Genomic DNA, 22911 nt, shown 5'->3' with positions numbered 1-22911 from the left:
TACTCTATTTTAACCCTTAGCTTTAGTGAAATCCTATCCTAACAACCCTTCCATACTTCATTTTCCTCTATTATAAATAAGGCCATAAATGTACAGTGCTTCCTCCAGTGTCCAGCTTTCACTTTTGAAATAGAGAACTTAATCACATAATTCCCTCCCCACAATTCTGTGGGAGAAACACATTACTGCTCTACACATTACTGCTCTCCACGGGATTTTTCCCTTTCTACTTAGGGAAAGGGAGACCATCTGTGGGGAAGGAGAGGATGTCACACCTTCATAAGAGCCACCAGCTGTCTCCCTTTTCTGCTTCCCTTCCTTCCCCCGAAGCTTTTCCTCCAAGGGGACCAGATCTTTCCCCTGGGCTCTCCTCTCAAATATGTTCATCATTTATGGTAGGCCCTGCCACCCGTGGACAACAGCCAAAAACACCACTCCAACTCCAACAACCATGCCTCTCTCCACAGGCAGCCGTTTCTTCCTAGATTTTTAGATTCTAACCCACTCTCTAAGCAGAGCTGTAAAAACCAAATAGGTATGTGTCAGTAGATGGTGGTAAGATTAGGAATCAGAATCATTTAAAAAATACTGTTTTCGCCCTGGCCAGTTGGCTCAGTGGTAGAGCGTCGGCCTGGCGTGCAGAAGTCCCAGGTTCGATTCCCGGCCAGGGCACACAGGAGAAGCGCCCATCTGCTTCTCCAACTCCCCCCTCCTTCCTCTGTCTCTCTCTTCCCCTCCCGCAGCCGAGGCTCCACTGGAGCAAAGATGGCCCGGGCGCTGGGGATGGCTCCTTGGCCTCTGCCCCAGGCGCTAGAGTGGCTCTGGTCGCAGAGCCGGAGGGGCAGAGCGCGCCGGGTGGATCCCGGTCGGGCGCATGCGGGAGTCTGTCTGACTGTCTCTCCCCGTTTCTGGCTTCAGAAAAATACAGAAAAAAAATACTGTTTTCATTTCTCTGGTTTGAAGGCCTTGGGGAGACAGTGCGCCCAATGGAGACACTGGGCTTCTGGTATGACTTAGTAGAAACAGAAGTTGTGCAGCAAATAAAATAAAGGCAAAGGCATAATGCACACATCACCTCTGATCCGTAAGATATTGGCCAGTAACTAGGGCTCTTGTTTCTGGGAATATGCTCCTAAAAGTTTTTTGTTAAAAAATTGCAAATCAAAGTCTGTTATCCTATTGATGACTGCCATTTAAAATGTAAATATGCGTGCAAGGGAAGGCATGATATTTAACCTTAGCTCCTTCTGTGACTGCCTCTCCCGCCACCCTTCCTGAGTGCTGCAGACAGAAGCATGGGGGGAGTGCAACCCCGACCCAAATGGCCGAACTTGTGTCCCAGGTTCATATTTGTATGATAACCAAAAAGGGGCAATTAATTTTCACAATCTGAGTCCCCAAACCCCTCCGTAGAGCAGAGTATATATCTGTAATTGTTTTTAGCAAAAGTGAGATGGTGAGTGACAGATTAACCTGATATGACCCCATTTTCATCATTAGACATTTTTGGGGCTCTCCCCTAACCCAACATACAGCCCACAACTAATTCCTTGATAACTCCCATCCATTTAACATGTTATCAGTTTACAAGATGCTTCCTATGTTAATTTTTTTAAGGTTTGTCCTCTTATCTATTACCACTAATGACAAGTCAAGTACACTACAACTTAGAGAGGCTGAGTGATTAGCACCAGGTCAGCACTTGCGATTAAGTTTCCTAAATGGAGACTTCGCTCCAGTACGAGCGATCTGAGTTACCAAGTCTCACTGTGCACTGAATCCTCCTTCCACTGTATGTCTAAATGGTTCCATAGTTGCGGCTTATTGGTGTTATCACTGTTGTCATTTCACCTACATTCAGGCAGCGGTGGGATTCAAATAATTTAACAACCGGTTCTCTGCCCTAATGACCACTTTAAGTATAAAAAAAATGGTATACAGCAAGGTAGTCTATTATTTCATGTATTTAATGCTTAAATAAGAACAATAAAAGAGGTACACAAACCTAGATTATGTTATAAAAAAAGTTTTAAATAGTAATGAAAAAATATTAAATAATACCTGACAAAAAACAATAAAACTGTTATTTAAGATATTTCCAGTAACAGTTTGTCACTACCCTGTGGTTGTTTGGCACTTTTGCTCTTTACTGAAGTAACAAACGTGAGGGAATTAAAATGTAGTATTTCATCAAGGGTATAATGATTTTTATGAAATAAATAGTACAAGCATAGTTCCATCAAATATTTTTCACCTATGGACGGAATGAACATTACTACAGGTGCTTAGAATACACTGTTGCATAGATGAATGTTAAAAAAGAGTAAGGAATGTAAATTTGTGATTTCCACATTGGGCGCTGCCCAGGCACCCACCTTAGAGAGAACCCTGATTACAAGTGCCATTTTAACAACCGGTTCGCTGAACTCAAGAAGAAATTAAGTATTAGTTCTGCTGAACTGGTGTGAACTGACCGAATCATTCCACTGAGCCTAGGGCTTTGTAGTCGACGGATACTATGTCCTACAGACTTGGAGGCAACAGTAGTATCAGGAGTCTTAGGGCTCCAGTGTAGGAAGAAGATATGCAATAAATACTTTTATTTGACAAGCACAGTTAGCAAAAATAAGAGAGAAAGAAAGAACTGTTAGCAAAAAGGAGAAAGAAAGAACTGTCAAAGTCAAGAATATTCAACCCTATTTTTATACTGTGATCATTAACTCTTAATTTCCGAGAACCTTCTACATATTTATTTTTTAATAAACTGGAGCAGACCCCCAGGTGTCTGCAGGGACTTGCCCCAGGCCTCCTGCTCACGTGCACTGGAAAGCAGGTACTAGACTGGCAAGGAATTGCCTCCAGGACTGTACACATCAGCAGCAACATTGAAAAATGAAGACTACAACTGTGGTTCCTTTTTCTGCCTACTCAGGTCAATTGTTTCTACTGGGGTGAAACTGTCAACCTAGGGAACTAACTCACATGCAATGAATAGAGCAGAAAATGCCCTCAACCCCTAAAAATAGCTTCTTAGAGACCAGAGCGTCAGTTTAAAAGCCTGAATTTATGTCGTGATAGAAGCAAGAAAGGAAAAACACAAACCTAAGTAACAGACCAAAGCCAGTGTCTTTTACAGAGCAAAGAGTTCAGGAATATCTTTCTCTTCGACAGGTGTAAATACATTTTAATACTTTTCACAGCATCCTTCTGAGAAAACTGGATTTATCATTATCTTCAATTTCAGAGTGCCTACCATAATGAGGCAATTCACAGTACTTACCCAAACCCTCATATTGAGCCGTAGCTTACAACATTTTCTCACTGCTTTAAACTCTTGGTTATAAAATTCCAGATGTTCCAGTGCATGGTGCCAAAAAAGCATCCATAACCAGAAAAGTCACATTTGTTCATTCTGCCCGTAAAGCTATTAGATGGGCAGAACGGTTGTTTTAACTTCCACAGAAGTTTTAACTCCATTTGAGGTTTTTATTAAAATGTTTTTTTGTTTGTTTGTTTGTTTGTTTTTTTCTATTTTTCTGAAGTGAGAAGCAGGGAGGCAGAGAGACAGACTCCCGCATGCGCCCGACAGGGGTCTACCTGACAAGCCCACCAGAGGGCAATGCTCTGCTCATCTGGGGCATCACTCCGTTGCAAAGAGCCATTCTAGCACCTGAGGCCTAGGGTATGGAGCCATCCTCAGCACCCGGGTCAACTTTGCTCCAATGGAGCCTTGGCTGCGGGAGGGGAAGAGAGAGATAGAGAGAAAGGAGGGGGAATGGTGGAGAAGCAGATACACACCTCTCCTGTGTGCCCTGACCGGGAATTGAACCTGGGACTTCCACATGCCAGGCCGATGGTCTACCACTGAGCCAACTGGCCAGGGACGAAATGTTTTTGTTTTTTTTAAGTAGTATTGGTAGGAATAGCACAAGCAGGCTCAGGACCAAAACAGAGAAGAGAGACTTACCTCAATGTGTTGAAACATATATGGGTGATTGCAGATTTTCCTCAACTGCATGATTGTGTTCATGAGTGTCTTAGCACCCCCTTTTCCCTAAGAACAAGTAGAGAGAGTAAAAATAGAGCAAATTATTAACTGATCATGTATTTCCAATTTTAAAAGTGGGCTTCTATAGAAAGGGCAAAGGGCCATGGGTCTCCTCAGGAACCTACACCTGTTATTGTCCAAGGCTCCTCTTAAAATATAGCAGTTTCTGGGTTAGACAGAACACCTTTCTTGTGACTAACTTATCCTCCAGGAAGGAATTATGTCAAGTTGATGGGTTTGTGACAAGACTGTCTAACCCCTAGGATTCTGGGTAGAGAGAAGCACAGAAGACATGCCCAAGGATGAAACTAGGTTTTAAAACCTTCTTAAACACCACCCCACTCTTAGGCAGAATACATTTTCTGCAGAACTGACATGAGGACAACTGACTATTCTGGTGGTATGAACTTCCTCCTTCCTTTCGGCCCCAATGCAGTTTATAGCTCAGAGGCTAAGAGATTTCCTTTGGCGGCTACAAGAGCTACAGAAGAGACTCAGTAATCTGCCTGAACGAATCAGCAGGAGCAGGATGCTTCCCGGGAGTATCTGATGTCACAGTCACGAGAAGACACATGCACTGGGAGCTGCATCCTCTCTGTCACATACCTTCTTATCTTTCTCAGAACCGTCTGTGAGGAGGATCCCTTTGGCTTGCATGTGGCGATACAGAATCTTCTGCAGAGCTGACATGTCACACTTGATCACATATTCAACCTGGAGAAAAAAGAACAGTGTGTAGGTCAGACCAGGAGAGAGCAGGTGCCTGTTCTACAGAGACTGTTGAGACCCAGCTGCTGGTGGCACTCCAGGAGCCACAAGGTACCTGTTTCCCCACTTGGATTCCTAGAGTGGGGGAGAAGGTGGGAGGGTGTGGAACAGAGCACAGTCATCACTGCTGAAGGTACTGTTATGATGGCAGGACCTTCCAAAGGTTCTATGTAATTGAGGCTAGGGCCATGCTTTCAGGAATTTCTTTACTTGTTCCATATTTAAGAGAGACAGAATGGCTTGCAAACTGTTCAAATTCAAAGATTTTCAATATAAGAGTATTTTTAGTATTTCCAACTATACCCCATTTTCACACGCACAGAATAGTTTTAGGAAAAACAGTGATTGACCATTATCCTATGGTTTTCTTCATGAACATTTTTCTTAAATGGTGATTTGTGACTACTCCCAACACTGGTCCTAAAATGAGACTTATAACAGTCCTAGGTTGACTATTACTACCCCTGCTTTTTTTTTTTTTTACAGGGACAGAGAGAGAGAGAGAGAAGGATAGACAGGGACAGACAGGAACGGAGAGAGATGAGAAGCATCAATCATCAGTTTTTTGTTGCGACACCTTAGTTGTTCATTGATTGCTTTCTCATATGTGCCTTGTCCGCAGGCCTTCAGCAGACCGAGTAACCCCTTGCTTGAGCCAGCAACCTTGGGTACAAGCTGGTGAGCTTTTTGCTCAAGCCAGATGAGCCCGCGCTCAAGCTGGCGACCTTGGGGTCTCGAACCTGGGTCGTCGGCATCCCAGTCCGACACTCTATCCACTGCGCCACCACCTGGTCAGGCACTACCCCTGCTTTTGAGAGATGAGAGGATAGGGCAACAGGCAGAGAACTAATCCATAGCTGGACTCAGCTCTACAGCCATCTACAGAAGGCAAGGCCCTGTGTGCTTCACTTCGAAATACTGTAAAAGTCCAATATAAACCAGTTAAAGGGAATTCATATGCCTGAGGATTAACACACACCTGCAGTACTTCCAGCATGCTCCCAATGCATCAACTCTACTCTGCCTTGATTATTTCCTATTATTGTTTTTCTTTATTAAAAAAATCCCCAGAATACCAATGTGCAATTTTTATAGTAAACATCAGATTAATGCCTAGAAATCTGCAGAATGTGATTAAAAGTAAATCAGCAAGCTGCCTAATGTTTAATAAACTGATTAAAAATAATCAGGTTATTTTCAGCTCTGAGGGCCAGAGCAAGGAGGTCACAGATGAAGAGAAGTTAATATTCATTCAATTGCTGCTTTAGAAAAAACCTGCCAGGCCTGATGGAACTGCAATTAATAGTCCTCTGCCACTCAGTTTCACACACCAAATCAGACTAGAGAAAGGCTGGCTCTCTAGCAGAAAACTTACAAAACACAAGTGACCTACCACAGACTTGTTTTAGTTTTTTGTTTGTTTTTGTTTTGTTTTGTTTTTTTTCTGAAGCTGGAAACGGGGAGAGACAGTCAGACAGACGCCCGCATGCACCCGACCGGGATCCACCCGGCACGCCCACCAGGGGGCGATGCTCTGCCCACCAGGGGGCGACGCTCTGCCCCTCCAGGGCATCACTCTGTTGCGACCAGAGCCACTCTAGCGCCTGGGGCAGAGGCCAAGGAGCCATCCCCAGTGCCCGGGCCATCCTTGCTCCAATGGAGCCTTGGCTGCGGGAGGGGAAGAGAGAGACAGAGAGGAAGGAGAGGGGGAGGGGTGGAGAAGCAAATGGGCGCCTCTCCTGTGTGCCCTGGCCGGGAATCGAACCCGGGACTTCTGCACGCCACGCCGACGCTCTACCACTGAGCCAACCGGCCAGGGCCTTGTTTTAGTTTTTAATGACCTTTTTGGCCAGAGCAGAAAAACGAAAATCTCCAAGTTTGAAAAATAAGGATGCATATAATATAGGCTTTGTGTTTTAGATGCCTGATCATGTCATATTTTTAAAGTCCTTCCCCTTCTTCAAGAGCTATCAACTCTCAGTGAAATATGATCATGGTGAAGAAACTGAAGAAGTTCAGACAGGTACAATGATAAAATGACACCGGGGCTAATATCCTCGAGCTCTGTGTAGGCGCCGCCCCCACACAGAGGAGCTCCAGGTGCCGTCTCTCGTTTCAGAGAGTTACATTCTGTGTCCATGTCTGATAGAGAAGGAACCCTAGCAGACTGATTCCAAGTGATGCAGCTATTGAATGGTGCGGCCGGGATGGGAGACTGCATCCACCCTACTGAACTCCATGCTCAGGATGATCAAGCTTTACATGTGCTCCCTGCACCTTCCCAACAACTCCACACTACACTGTGTAACTCTGCACTTTTTCTCCAGGCCTCAGGGGTTCCTCAGTCTTACTGCTTCCTTTCTAACCCTTCTCTGCTGGGAGGGCTCTTTTAAGATCTTCCATAATCACCTCCTATATCTATCAGCCAAACTCAATTTTTTCTTTCCGTTTCCTCAAAAAAGTGGTTTTTAAGATTTTGTGATGCCGTTCCCTCCTCAGGAAGACATGCTAAAAGCATATCTTCTCAATATGCCCATATGTTTATTTATAAATTACATGCATGTGGTAATGTCTCAGATACAAGTGACTTTTAGAGTGTGTGGCAATTGACTTCTACCTATATTTCAAGGGGCTAACTTGATGACATCTAATTTTGAGGGGTCAATTCCAGTCCAATTGCCCTATGATGTGGCTGATAAAAACCCAGACTAGGAAGAGAAGAGGCAGGACTGCTTTTTTCTCTTTGTTTACCTGTTCTTCTTGTTTTCAAACTGCAGTCCTTTGCAGAGTCTTTTTAAGTCCTTCATCCACTCTGAGGCTGAGGCTATTTGGTTAAAATCAGATCACTCTAAGTCCTTTTATCTGGGTTCAGGGAAACCCAGGATGCCTCCCGACAGGAAGGCAGTGCAGGACCCTGGCTGTGAGGGCGGGTGGACTTACAGACTCCCTGGGTAGTGGTGCTCCCCGTGGGGGAGTCTGCATAGTCGAGCCCAGACTCATAACTGACTTTCCAGTGCGTACTCTACATAGGTGTCAGTATCAATCTGTATGCTAAATATCAATAAAATAGAACTTTCCTTATTTGTAAGAGAAAAATTAATACAAATGGAAGTTTTAAAATCTTCTTTCTGCGCCCAATGCATTACCAGTAAGCACCTCCAGCCCTAAACACACTAGCTGGCGTGTGTGCTCTGGAGAGCCCTGCCCTAAAGTGCTCGAATGCCTGGACCACTCATCCCTATGGGTTGAACCACGCTGCCCTTCACTGTCAGCCCCTTGCTCAGGGTAAGCGGACCTTGTCTCCACAACAAACCTGTTGACCTCTCACACCGGGCAGCCAATTTCTGGTGTAGCTCCTGCACTTCCACCACAGCCCAACGCCAAACAGTCCACAGGAGGGGCAATCAGAGCTACGTACTGAGAACAGGACAGACTGAACAATGGTAAAGGAGACACAGAGGTCAACAGTGGCGAGGCCAGGGCAGTTGCTATGATAATTAGGGGTCTACTGAGTTTACCCCCCCAAAATGTGATGGCACCTAATTAGAGCATGAACATGAAGAATCTATAAAAAAGCTGGCGCTGTAGGAAATGGAATCTGTGCCCCTTCAACAGGCATGAGTCCCTCAGCAAGGCAGGCTTGTGAGAGCCACTGGGGTTACTGTGGTTCTAACTATATGTAGAACAGAGGTGCCCACCTCAGGTACATGATAATTATCCCCTAATAATTCCTTTGTTAGTGAAAGATCAAAGTGGCTCCTACAAGGAGCCAAATCAGGTGATTACATTGGTGTAGGGCCTCCTCCCATCTAATGCTGCAGAAGTAGTCAAGTTGTAGTCATAGTTTCTGCTCAAATACTATTCTTCACTTATAATTTCCCTTCCAAAAGGATGTATTGTTAGAACAATGAACCTAGATTATGGTGTGTAATACATTGCCACTTTCTGAATTGAGATTTATAAACAATAAGATGAAATATACAAAAGTCCCAGGTTCTGGAATCTATAATGTGAGAGAGGAACAAAGTAATGATTAATTATATCAAGCGTTCCAAATTTTTATATAACGAATATAGACATTGCCCATTTAAATAGAACCTTTTGGTGGTTTCACACAGATTATATATTAAAATCAGAATAAAATTTTAGATATATCAACCTCCAGTTAATCTCGGACATTGTATAAATATTTTAGCCTATTTATTTTTATTTTTTTTAATTTATTGATTTTTAGATAGAAGTATGTGTGTGTGTGGGAGGGGGGGAGAAGTGGGAAGCATCAACTTATAGTAGTTGCTTCCTGTATGTGCCTTGACCAGGCAAGCCCAGGATTTCCAACCAGTGACCTCAGCATTCCCAGCATTCCAGGTTGACACTTTATCCACTGCGCCATCACAGGTCAGGCTATTTTAGCATATTTGGACATGAACAGATACACAGCCCAGTGCAAGTATATAATAGTTGGCTCTTGATTATATAAATTAACAAGGGGAGAATCAGCATAGACAACCTCAAATGAAAGCTAAATTGAAAAATCAAATTTTATTTAGTTGAAACTGGGTTTTATTCTAATCCCTTATCTGTGACTCGCCATTCTTCCCTAAGAACAAGGATGGGTTTTACACCAGCAGCTAGGTGGTAGTGTTGAGGAAGTAGGGACAGTGCATTCCCTTGCTCTTTAGGTGTTTCATAGACTTACAAACTTATTAAATACCCACTGATTAAAATTAATTTTTATTCAATATAATTAAAACTAATCGTTGTATGAAGTTGAGTTTCATTTATCAAACTGTGGCCCTCCAATGCCTGCTTTAGTTTCATCTGAAGAAACAGATACTCCTAAGGTCATTCTACCTAAACAAAACAGAATTACTGGAGTGGGTTGATATTTTGTATTTTTAAGAGTTTTTTTTTCCTTTTTTTCTTTATTCATTTTTAGAGAGGAGAGAGAGGGGGAGAGAGAGAGAGACAAAGAGAGAGAAGGGGGAGGAGCTGGAAGCATCAACTCCCATATGTGCCTTGACCAGGCAAGCCCAGGGTTTTGAACCGGTGACCTCAGCATTTCCAGGTCGACACATTATCCACTGCGCCACCACAGGTCAGGCAAGAGTTTTTTTTAATCACAAAACTCAACAATAAAAAAAGAAACAATCTGGCCCTAGCCAGCTGGCTCAGCAGTAGAGTGTTGGCCCAGCATGTGGAAGTCCCGGGTTTGACTCCCAGTCAGGGCACACAGGAGAAGTGACCATCTGCTCTCCACCCCTCCCCTGCTTCCTTCTATTTCTTTCTCTCTCTCTCTTCCCCTCTCGCAGCAAAACAGTTTGAGCAAGTTGGCCCCAAGCACTGAGGATGGCTTGGTTGGCCTCATCTCAGGTACTAAAAACAGTTTGGTTGCCAAGCAACGGAGCAGTGGACCCAAATGGGCAGAGCATCGCCCCTAGGTGGGCTTGCTGGGTGGATCCCGGTTGGGGTGCATGTAGGAGTCTGTCTCTGTCTCCCCACCTCTTACTTAATAAAAAATAAAAAAATAATAATAATCCAATAAAAAAGAAAAAAAAACAGGCAAAAGATTTGAGCACCACTTTACCAGAATTACTGGGGCAGGTTGACATTTTATAATTTTAGAGTTTTTCTACTGCAAAACTCAACAATAAGAAAAGAAATAATCAAACGTTAAAATAACAGGCAAAAGATTTGAGCACCACTTCACTGGGGCCAAATAAGGACATGAAAATACGCCCACCATCATTGGCCCATCATTAGAGAAATGCACATTAAAGTTATGCGCCGTTTGAAATGACTAAAAATGTTAAAAAGAACTGACACCACCCACTGAGTATTGATGAGAAAGTGGAGGAGGAAGTGGGATGCTCACACATTGCTGAAGGGACAATACGGTTCAGACAGCTCGGAACACTATTTGGAAATTTCTTACAAAATTACGTGTACATTTATCATTATGACCAAGTAACCCATCTCCTAGGTATTTACTCAAGTGAAATGAAAACCTATGTTCACACAATACCTGTACACAATGTTTATAGTACATTTATCCATAATCGTCAAAAACTAGGGAAAACCCAAGGTCCCTCTCCACTAAAAGGGTAAACAAGGTATGGTGCGTCCATATAATAGAATACTACTCAACAATACAAATGAACCAACTACTGATGCATGCAACAACTTGGATGAATCTCAAATCTACTATGCTGAGTGAAAGAAACCAGAAGCGAAAGGTCTGACGAGACGTAGTGTCTGAGTCCATTCACATTACATTCTGGGAAAGGCAAAGCGACAGGAGAGAGGACAGATCAGTGGCTGCATGAGACTAACAGTAGAGAGGGGCCCCGACTAAAAAGTGGTGGCACCCAGGAATTTGGGGGTAGAGGAACTGGGAAATAGAATGGCTCTGTATTTTGTTTGTGGGAATAGTTAATATAACTAACTGCAGTTGTCAAAACTTCTAGAACTATATACCCAAAAGAGTAAATTTTATGATATGTGAGTTAAAAAATAAAATTAAAGAACACTTCCCTAACTGATTCTTGTTCACAAAAACATTTGAGAAGGACTGCTATGGAAGTATTAGCCGATGTTGCCATCAGCCATCATTGCTTCCTGGATTCTTTACATAGGCTGAGAAAAACACACACGTTGTTTGTGGCTATAGGCAAGTGACAGTAGAAGAAAACTCCTTATCCCCAAGGACGAGACTTAAATGAACAATTTCTCCCAGATAAAAAAAATCCTCACGAGGCGGAAAGAGTAGAGTATGAGCACTGGCCACAAGACATCAATCAATCCACATACCTAAACATGGCGATTAGGCCCCCACTGGCCTTGAAAGTTTTATGGTGACATAGGTGTAGGAAGGCCACAGAAAGTGCAGGGATGTGAGAACAATAAGAAAGAAGTTGAAATAAATGGGAAAGTAGAACTTTCACATTAATAACAGAAACAGCAACATGAGTGGAAAATGAGGACTATGTAGGCCCGGTTGTCACTAGTTGAGTGCTCACCACACGCCAGGTACAGTAGTAGGAGAGCTGCAGCCTTCTAATCCCAGGAAGCAGGTATTATCTATCTTCTAGTTCACTGATGCCACCCATGAGACCCACTGGGTTACTGACTTGCCCAAGTTCAGTTAGTAAGAGACAGAATGCTGTGGGGACCCATGTCCACTCTGATGGCAGAACCCATGATTTCCACTCCACCAAGGTGCCTCCAGGAAAATGTAGCTCATCCAGAGACAAGGTATCACAGAGGGTGTCTAACATACCTCAGATATAATGTTCTGGCGATTAAAGAGTACAGTATACTTTATATTGGAGACAGACTCTTAAAATCTAATCTTAATTTTTTAAAAGTCTATTCACACTCAGGAAGCTCTCTTGTGGAAAGAACTCTTCTGAAATAAATACTAAAGAATTCCTTTGTGATATAAATGATTGCCCCATAATACTTATGCTGCAAAAGTTTGGATTTCTATAGAATGTATTTTCTTAAAACAGGGCATACTTTTAACTTGTAGTATGTTTTAAAAACATCTGCCTATTAGCCAGTCCTGTAAATACATAAACTAGATTAAAAAGTTTTATGGACCCTGGCTGGTTGGCTCAGTGGTAGAGCGTCGGCCTAGCGTGTGGGGGACCCGGGTTCGATTCCCGGCCAGGGCACATAGGAGAAGCGCCCATTTGCTTTTCTACTCCCCCCCTCCTTCCTCTCTGTCTCTCTCTTCCCCTCCCGCAGCCAAGGCTCCATTGGAGCAAAGATGGCCCGGGCGCTGGGGATGGCTCCTTGGCCTCTGCCCCAGGTGCTAGAGTGGCTCTGGTCACGGCAGAGTGACGCCCCGGAGGGGCAGAGCATCGCCCCCTGGTGGGCGTGCCGGGTGGATCCCGGTCGGGTGCATGCGGGCGTCTGTCTGACTGTCTCTCCCTGTTTCCAGCTTCAGAAAAAAAACAAAAAGTTTTATGGAATGAACAAATAAAGGACTTTAGTTATCTTTTATTTTATACCTCTTCTGAAGAACAAAAGGAAGCATGAGACAAATCAAAACTTTTAACATTCCACCACTGGAATGTAACCTGCAGGACGTCAGTAAGAGTATGCTGGGCAGTAGCCAATGCAGCCGCAGGACCACTGTACCCATTCCCCAGTTTAGCTGTTCAGCAGCTAAGCTCCATATTAAACAGAAAGGAGGTTCTCCAGAGATGCTAAGACCACAGGAAGTCAAAGAAATATCAAGCATTAATGCCCAAGATGCATTCACTAGCACAGTAAAACACCTAAATATTTAGGCTTTTGCTGGAATAGTATGGTATGAATAGCATATTTATTTTTAATTTTCAATTGTTAATGAATAAAGAACAAAACTCTGTCTCAGTCAAGCATTCAACTGTACGTTATTTTCCAACTCCCACTTAAAAATGACAGAAATAAACAATCTGTCCGAAAAACAGCCATCACACAGAAAAATACAATGATGCAAAAGAACACATTTCAGAGTTGGCTCATCTAAAGAGAAAACTCAAATCAAAATATCTCATGCTACAAATAATAATGTACAATGTCAAACAACCTATCTTTAAGAGAAAAAAACTTAGAACTCAAATGTGTGTGGTTTCAAATTATGGTCTGAGACACACTAAATACCCGAATCCAATCAAAAATAGGGAGCTAAGGGCTCAAAAGACATTCTAAAGCCCTGAAAACTCCAGTGTCCAAGAAGTAATCTGAAAAATACTTGCTCAGAATATTCACAGGAACCTAATATTTGTGGTGGAGGACAGAAACCATGTTCAAGAATAACTAGATGATGGGTCTGTAATGTGCAGAATCTCTTTATTTTTTACTTAAATATCAGAACTCTGACATCACACAATATACTAATGATACATTACAGAATTGTACACCTGAAGCTCATATAATTTCATTAACCAATGTCACCCCAATAAATTCAATAAAAAAGAAAAAAAATCCAAGCATCAAATATTAAATAAATTTCCAGCAAACTTGGTAAAAGTCCCAAACTCAAATCCTTATTTGGCTCACAAACAGAACACGTGTATGGTGCCTGCAAGACTAAACTCACACAAAGTTAGTTAACTTAAAAAAAAAAATCTAAAATGAAAATGCAATGCTAATTAATGTCATGCTAAGTGGCTGTAAATTAAAGTGGAATGAGACTTTAATTGGGAATTTGGTGATTTTATAAAATCTGCCCACAGCTTTTGGATACTGTGCTGAAAATGCCAAAATGTCCCTTCTGTCTGTATCCTCAATCCTTTAGCTTTGCCAGACAAAATAGTGCTTTAAGATATGCCCAAAATACCTGTAACTAAAATATGAGCCTGCTGTTTTAGAAACACAATTTCAGGTATTTCCAGGTCAGAGACTTGAACCATAGCATCTGGGAAAGAAACCACAACTTTTGCATTTTGCAACATACTTTTTCTGGAAGCTGGGATTCAACTTCTTTCTTCAGTCTCCTCAGCAAAAATGGCCTCAACACTTTATGTAGACGCCTGATGATCAGTATAGTTTCTTCTTCATTCAAGTCCACCTACAAGAGATCCGCCAGTGACTATGATTTTATTTTTAAAAAGGATGTTTCATATAATAACACTTTATGTTACATTTATTATCCATTTCACTGTCTTTGAAATTTTATATGTATTAAGGCCAGGTTTATACCAGGTCATGTACACCTCAGAATTTTTGTCCCACTTGCCTACCAGGTGGTAATAAAACAGTCTGTTAAGCGAGTGTGTGCCTTAAGAATGGGTTTGTGGAAAAGGGCTCCTAAGCAATGAGCTTTATATCAGTACTGTCGACAGCTCAGAATTTTATGGGACAAATGGCAGTGAAGACTGACTGAAGACTGATATAGAAAACGAGTAAGGGGGCAACACCTAATGCAGGGGTCCCCAAACTTTTTACACAGGGGGCCAGTTCACTGTCCCTCAGACCGTTGGAGGGCCAGACTATAAAAAAAAAACTATGAATAAATCCCTATGCACACTGCACATATCTTATTTTAAAGTAAAAAAAAACAAAACAAAATGGGAACAAATACAATATTTAAAATAAAGACCAAGGAAATTTAAATCAACAAACTGACCAGTATTTCAATAGGAACTAGGCTTCTCTCACTGACCACCAATGAAAGAGGTGCCCCTTCCGGAAGTGCTGCGGGGGCCGGATAGATGGCCTCAGGGGGCCACATGTGGCCCGCGGGCCGTAGTTTGGGGACTCCTGACCTAATGTGTTCTTTCTCAGAGGGGAAGCATTCATTAGGCTCTTCCTGTGCCTCAAATGCAGAAACCCACCAAGGGGACAAGGCTTCTACAACAAAATGAAAACAAGAGTCAATCCAATTTATGCCGGTTGGCTTCTAAGCCCCACTACCTTGCTCTTCCTTTTCTTCTGCCCTGACCTTGTTAAAGATACAGTTCTAGTTACAATATCCTCTGCTTTCTGTTTCACCCTCCTCTATTAACCTCAGGGGGCAGAGTTGATTGACTTTCTTTTACACAAATGAGTGAGCCAATAATAATTATTATTATTATTTTTTTTTTTTACAGAGACAGAGAGAGTCAGAGAGAGGGAAAGATAGGGACAGACAGACAGGGATGGAGAGAGATGAGAAGCATCAATCATCAGTTTTTCATTGCGACATCTTAGTTGTTCATTGATTGCCTTCTCATATGTGCCTTGACCGTGGGCCTTCAGCAGACTGAGTAACCCCTTGCTCGAGCCAGCGACTTTGGGTCCAAGCTGGTGAGCATTTGCTCAAACCAGATGAGCCCGCGCTCAAGCTGGCGACCTTGGGGTCTTGAACCTGGGTCCTCTGCATCCCAGTCTGACGCTCTATCCACTGTGCCACCGCCTGGTCAGGCGAGCCAATTAATTATTGACAAAAAAGAAAATGTACAGTTGCCCCTTGCCATATCGCTATTCACATTCCGTGGTCTCACTGTATCGCGGATTTTTTAATTGTATATATCTAATTTTGTATCGTGGATTTTTTGCTATATTGAAGGATTTTGTGGTATATTATAGGTATTTTTATATATTTACTATTTTAATAATTTTTGCGATAAAATAAGCATTTTTCTAGTCTAAAAAATTGAAAACAATATAAAAATATTAAAACATATTGAAACATAAATCAAAATAAAATATGTAGCATACAGCAGATGAGTAAAGACTCGCATGTATGGAAAGTGCAGCTACAGCCGCTTCCACTTGAGCTAGTTTGCCCACGTGAGATCGTACACAGCACACTATTGGCTGGTGGATGGGAGGCAACCAACCAGAGCACTGTGTTCTGTATATATAAATAATAAAATAAACATAAGGTCACTACTTCGTGGATTTTCATCTATTGCAGGGGGTTCTGGAACCTAACCCCGCGATAGACGAGAGACCACTGTACCTTAAAATTAAAGGGCTAAGTGTTCCAACATAAATTTCCCTAACACATTCTTAGTGGCTTTTCATTCCTGTAGTTAAGAAATCATTAATCAAAAGAACACGCACCCATTTCCTTTCTTATCGGGGCTCGTGCCTCCCTTCACAACCGAGCTCTAAGGGAAGACAGACAGTGAAGGAAAGGGGAGTTGGAAACTTGAAAACGGCTACTGCAGGACTTGAGGAGTACTTATGTATACACAAAACTGAGGCTCATGCTAACATCTGAAATAATGTGTACAGAAAATTAGTGTAAACTAGTTCAGTCTTTTTTAAATTATTTATTTATTTATTCACTCCAGAGAGGAGAGAGAGAGAGAGAGAGAAGCAGAAATCATCAACTCCCATATGTGCCTTGACCAGGCAAGCCCAGGGTTTTGAAGCCTCAGCATTCCAGGTCGATGCTTTATCCACTGCACCACCGCAGGTCAGGCCAGTTCAGTTTTATACACAAACTCCTTATGTGAAAATAGTTTAAAGGGAAGCCCAAGTTTATAACGAGAAAGTGTTTTAAGGTATTTATGTTCAGTTGGATAAGCTGATGTGGTTAAACTGAGCCAGTAACTTTCCTTACATTCATCCTCGTGGCCCCTAGCAGTTACGCATTAAACCATCTGGAATGTTCTCTGGTGACCTGGTTAACACCCTGGCAAAAGACAAAGGGGTCAGGACACCCCACACTTTACTAGATCCATTTTCTTCAGAGGGGACAACACCCTGAAATGAGGACATATGCACTCCCTGATTAGCTTTGCGATGTAAGTGACATTATAGACCACCTATGGGTTTCTGTCACTCAGATGTTGCCAGCTCTATGTCCTTTATTTTCATTTCATTGTCAAGGAGCAGAAAAAAAAACAAAAGTTAGACCAGTACCCTTTCTCCAGTCATGGCAAACGGAGCATTGAACCACTGTTCAAATGTGCTGCAGCTTTTAAAAATGGTGGGGAGGAGGAAGTTGAGGAGCGCCCAGAGTTCCGGAAGCTTATTCTGCAGAGGCGTGCCAGTCAAAAGGATCCTTCTGGGGGCCACGTAGTGAGTGTTTAAGACCTGGGTCAGCTTGCAGTGATGATTCTTCATGCGGTGGCCTTCATCCACAATCATGTATTTCCACCGAATCTATAACGTAAAAAGAAGGACCAACATGTGGTAAGAGAATATACAACTATTTCCAACAAGTAAGTGGTTAAGTAAAAAAACCAAAGAACCCATACTTGGTATAAGATATGGTAGGAGTCTCCTTAGGATAAAAGAATCTCAACAGTCAATATTCTATACCTGACAGATCATGTAACACATCATGTAATAATGGAAAGTTGAAGCAACAATGTTTCTTAGGGGCCGTGTGATTTCAAATCACCCTTTAACAAAGGAGTGGCTCCCGTGACTCCCTCTCCAGCACTCCTTCAGTTAATGCTACAACATGAGCTATTACAGATTTAATAGCCATGTTGCCGCTGCTCTCAGTAAGTGCAGAATACAGCTCTCCACTTGAAGCAGAAGTTAATGACTGATGTTTCCAACATTACCTGTAGCTGAGATACTTTCGCTTCATGCCTTTTCTATTATGTTGGCTAACTATTACCTTTAGGGCTTGGCTCAGTGTTCTTTATTTTTTAATTTGAACTACTTGCTCACATTTAAAAGTCTGTATATTTCACACAAAAATGTGGACATCCAGCTTCTGTAAAAAAAAAAAAAATTGGAAGATCTGGCAACCTGGACTTTCTCAGGTCACACATTCTTTACCTGGGAAGTACTTATCTGCCAGGTCTAGGAACCCTGCTTTAAGATATCTAAAATGAAAGAGTATTCTCACTGGCAGAGAGGGCAGTGCTAAAATAGCATTCCTCTATCTATGCCAAACCTTCAGAATTAAACACAATACACCCCCACACACACCACTATCACTTCAAAAGTAAAGAATGACTGTCTAAAACAATCTTCCTCCCTAAGTCTATGAATAGTCCCCCTTCTCTCTCATATTTTACCCTGAGCCCTTTTCAAGGTCACTGTTCTTCATTTCTTAATGTGAGAACAATGTGGAATGTTCCACTAAGCCTACCCATTCCCTACAAAACGGGGGCTATGGCCAAGAAAAGCATCTGGTGTTCAGATGGCCCTGGATCCTGCTGCAAAGTCTCCCACCCAGTCCTTGCCCTCCACGTTAGAAGCACCAGGGGAAAGATACCGAATCATCAGTCAGGATGGGGTGTTCAGGTAAAAGAAATTACCAGAGTTTGGTGGGGTTTTTTTCTTCCGTTTCTTTCTTTTTTGGTTATTGAAGAATAACCAAATTTGTATGATTAATGGTCTCAAACTTATCAATAGCATGAAAAGAGACCAGCAGAGAAAATATATTTAAATAAATATTCTAAATCTCCTCTCCTGCCTAATTTGGCTTATGAAATAATAAACAAGGAAGCAGAGGTCTTAGATTCTGCTATTGGGTCTACTACTAATTAGGGCTTCCACTTGGAAAAAAGTTACTGCCCCATTCTAGCTCCATTTCTCCCACAATAAATAAAAGCAATCCATCTCATTAACAGGAGTCTCCAATGAATTTTGAAATACAAATGCAGAAGAATATGAATTTGTTTTCAAGGATCCCAAGTGTATAAAGACATCCCCATAGTAATGCTGCAAACACATCTTCTTTGACACTACCAGATTCATCTCTGAATACGAGGGATCTGAACACAGCACTGGTGTCAGCACCACCTCAATTATTAACCCTCCGCTGGGGACACCTCTCCTTGATGTTATTTCCTGTGATGCCATGAAGGGATGCTTAGTTCCCAGGCAGAGGTTTAGTGCAGAGATAGAACGAACCCTAGAAATGGCATTCTGTGAAATTCTGGCTATAACTTAGTTTCAGATGATAGTGCTTTCAAAACACCACGGGGCAAAAGAAATGACTAAAGAAAAAAAATTAAGTTTTCATATTTGCTCCATGAAATAAACTACTTCCATCATTCAACATGAACATACTAAGAGGCAAGATGATATAAATGGAGAAAAAAGTTAGTATTTTATGGCTAAAGGACAACTTAGGACACACACACATTAGGACAGTGGTCCCCAACCCCCGGGCCGCAGACAGGTACCGGTCCGTGGGCCATTTGGTACCGGTCCGCAGAGAAAGAATAAATAACTTACATTATTTCTGTTTCATTTATATTTAAGTCTGAACAATGTTTTATTTTTAAAAAATGACTAGATTCCCTCTGTTACATCCATCTAAGCCTCATTCTTGATGCTTGTCTCGTAAGTTTGAAAATTATATTTAAAAATACTAGTTTTTACGCCAGTTGCATAATTTTATTCTGTGCATTTATCCATCCCACCCTAAAGGCTGGTCCGTGAAAATATTTTCTGACATTAAACTGGTCCGTGGCCCAAAAAAGGTTGGGGACTACTGCATTAGGAGACATGTAGGTTGTAGGTAGAAAACCACTCTTGCTCAGCTCCAAAGAGTCCACAGAAACAGCCTAGAGTAATTCAAACAATAATTGCCCATTATTTTCCCAGGGAAAACCCTAAAACAGGGATAACAGAAAAGCCACAGCTCAGGCAAATGTTCACATGGAAAACCCCTTTCTCTTTCTTCGGTGAGAGAAAGGCACAAGAGAAATGAAGTTGCGCTCCTGACAATAACCTAGGCAACAAAAACAAATATTTCTTCCACAAGCACAGACAGGGCTGTTGGAGAGAAAAAGAGTTGTGAAAGAAACACAGGTAATTTTTTCTTTGTATTTATTTTATTTTATTTTATTTATTTTTTTATTCATTTTAGAAAGGAGAGAGAGAGACAGAGAAGGGAGGAGGAGCAGGAAGGATCAATTCCCACATGTACCTTGACCAGGCAAGCCCAAGGTTTCAAACCAGTGACCTCAATGTTCCAGGTCGATGCTTTATCCACTGCGCCACCACAGGTCAGGCACAGGTACATTTTTTAAAGAGATGTAAACTCATTAACTATGAGAGGACAGGTAAGAGCCCCAGGATCAATGACATACACCAAAAAAAAAAGTATTCATAAAATTAAAACCCATGACCAAATTACATCTGATGCTAAAGAAAAAAAGAAAGAGAGAGAGAGAGAAAAGGAGAGAAAAAGAGAGGGAGAGAAGCCATTTAATGATCACATTACACTAGTGAGTATAACCTGAAGAATACTTTATACTTCAGTGCGATGGTCCATAATTAGAGATAAAAGAATTCGTAAGCATACCTTTGCAAGAATGTGCTTGTCTTTTATAATGTACTCATAAGTAGTCAAGAGGACGTTGAATTTGCCACTCCGTAGCTGGGGGACAAGGGAGCGACGCATAGCAGGGGTGCCCTGAATACAAAGAAAAAACATATGCATTACCCGATGGAGGTTCATGTGTGTCATTTCTCACTATTCAGAGCCTAATGGAGCCCCGACCCGTGACTAAAGACTGCACATATACGCATCATCATGTATAGATGCATTATCCAGGAGGAAAGTGCTTGGCGACATCACACAGGTCTGACACTTCACAATCTTACAGAGAGGCTTTCCCACTGAAAAGCGAGCGGAGAGAGAGAAAAGGAAATGACGGTGACCTTGAGGTAGCACAGAACCTGCTGCTCTGATGAAAGGCTGCGTTTCTATGGGAGCCTAGAGCAGGTGGCTCAGGTACCCGGGTAATTGCCTAACTTTTTGCAGGAACAGTGGGCCAGGCAGCAGCCGACAGCAAGCCCGTTGGCAGCATGTAGAACGTGCGATATTTGTCATTTGTATTACTCTCATCAGAAACTTTGCAATATGATAATTAACAATTTTCTTCTGCATTTCACTATCTGAAAGTAATTATGGTTTATTACAGTAATCTTCCTGGGATGATTAACTCTCACTGTTTAGTACATGATGTACATGACAAAACTTTACAACCAAATACAGTGCACAGATGTGCATATGGAATGAAGAACACAGGATCTATTTTTTGCTTTTCCACATTTATATATAAATACAGCATTCCAAACCTTGTAAGAAATTTTCACCACAGAAGGAGCCCATTTGTCAAATTCATATGTCCAGTTAGAGAGGGTCCTACAAAACAACAAAAAAAAAAGAAGAAAAGAAAAAAAAAAGACATTTGTATAAAAGTCAGTGGTTAAAAAGATGTTCTTATTTATTTTCAGGCCTCACCTTAAAAGGGGCTAGAGAATCTATCTCAACTACATACTTATTTAAAAATGTGAAAAAAAGAGGTGTTAGAAATAAGCTGCCACAGAGCATGACAAGTTTGTTGTGGGCCCATAAAGAAATCTCATAAGGAAAAAAAATTAAAGCATGCATAACTATACAGGGCAAAACCCCCTAGATTTGAATATGGTATTGAAAAATAGCAATTGCCAAAGTGATTACATGAGTCTTTAGAAACACCACATATGTCCTGAGAAAAGTTGAGTCAGGAAAAAGAAATGACAAAAGCACATGAAAATATTAAATAAATCTATCAAGAGGGTGCAGGGGAAGAAATATTAAATGTCTTTTTTTTAAAATCCCTAAAAGTATCACCATAATATTCAAGTCAAAACAAGTAAAATATAGATAAAAAGCAAAAAATATATTCTAAATGTAGATTAAAATGCAAAGAATGTCTAAATATGATGGATTCAAATAATGCAGATTAAAAATGTCTGCAAATAGTCTTGTTTTAGACAAAATTAGGAAAAAATAGAAAAACATAATCTTTACTTTTTCCTTAGGTCCAAGTTTGTTATGCGCACTGAGAGCTAATATGCAATGCACTCAAACTCCCACAGCCAGAGACACTCTAGTCCCGGAGGGCAGCTGTGAACAGGTCCTCCTTTTTCTCAGGGTGTCCAACAATGAACGACCAAAAACGATGCAGGGGGCGAGGCTCTGCATTGCTGGCGAACAGCGAAGACCTGTCCTTACAAACAAGTAAAATCACTGAGAATAAATGACACACACTGAGGGCAGCAAAACGTAAAATTCTCAGAATTTTGACTTAGGTTCTGTCTTAAAAGACACAAAAAAGAACAATTTCAGAATATATATAGTCTTTTGAATATATGTAACCTTTTGGAAATGGAACAAGAAAAAGAAAAAATAATTTTAAGTAAAAAAATAAAAGTCAAAACCTTTCTCCTTTGTGAGCCACTTAAGGAGGAATGAGGAATAAGGCCCCTGTACCTGGAGCAGGCTGTGTGGACCACTATGACAATGGCTGATAAAATCGCCTTGTCCTGTGCTTAAATAGCCTACGAGGCTGGGAGTGGGGGTGGGGGTGGGAAATAAACACACAAGTCCAGATTACATGCTCTTGGGAACCCCTCCACATGCTCTAATTCTGCCTTTAACGTAAAACAAGGACAAGCTCCTAACAGGGCACTCTATAACACCCAGGAAGACAAGTGCAGAACAAACAACTTAACTTACGAAAGGGGAACAATGATGAGATAGGGGCCATTGAGTCTTTTGTGCTCCATCAGATAAGTGATGAGTGCGATGGTCTGGATGGTCTTCCCCAGCCCCATTTCGTCGGCTAAGATTCCGTTCAAATTGTTATTATACAGGGAAACCATCCATTCCAGGCCCTGGAGCTGAAATGAAGAGTAATTGC

At 41.7% G+C, this 22911-nt stretch overlaps 1 protein-coding gene across 10 annotated transcripts in view; it reads right to left on the bottom strand.

Moving 5' to 3' along the window:
- The window catches only part of SMARCA2 (SWI/SNF related, matrix associated, actin dependent regulator of chromatin, subfamily a, member 2), a 176330-nt gene that overhangs the window by 83513 nt on the left and 69906 nt on the right, over positions 1–22911 (bottom strand). For all 10 annotated transcript variants that reach the window (XM_066257155.1, XM_066257164.1, XM_066257157.1 and 7 more), the window contains 7 exons: positions 22728–22891; positions 21302–21368; positions 20523–20633; positions 17165–17407; positions 14265–14378; positions 4655–4762; positions 3968–4054 (listed from right to left, as the gene is read on the bottom strand). In XM_066257155.1, coding sequence (XP_066113252.1) covers positions 3968–4054; positions 4655–4762; positions 14265–14378; positions 17165–17407; positions 20523–20633; positions 21302–21368; positions 22728–22891 — 894 coding nt within the window. The remainder of the gene's footprint in view (positions 1–3967; positions 4055–4654; positions 4763–14264; positions 14379–17164; positions 17408–20522; positions 20634–21301; positions 21369–22727; positions 22892–22911) is intronic.

This window comes from Saccopteryx bilineata, chromosome 2 (genome assembly GCF_036850765.1).
Source record: "Saccopteryx bilineata isolate mSacBil1 chromosome 2, mSacBil1_pri_phased_curated, whole genome shotgun sequence".
Classification (NCBI taxonomy): Eukaryota; Metazoa; Chordata; class Mammalia; order Chiroptera; family Emballonuridae; genus Saccopteryx; species Saccopteryx bilineata.
The sequence above is the reverse complement of the archived record's forward strand: the minus strand, read 5'-3'. Positions and strand labels throughout refer to the sequence as shown.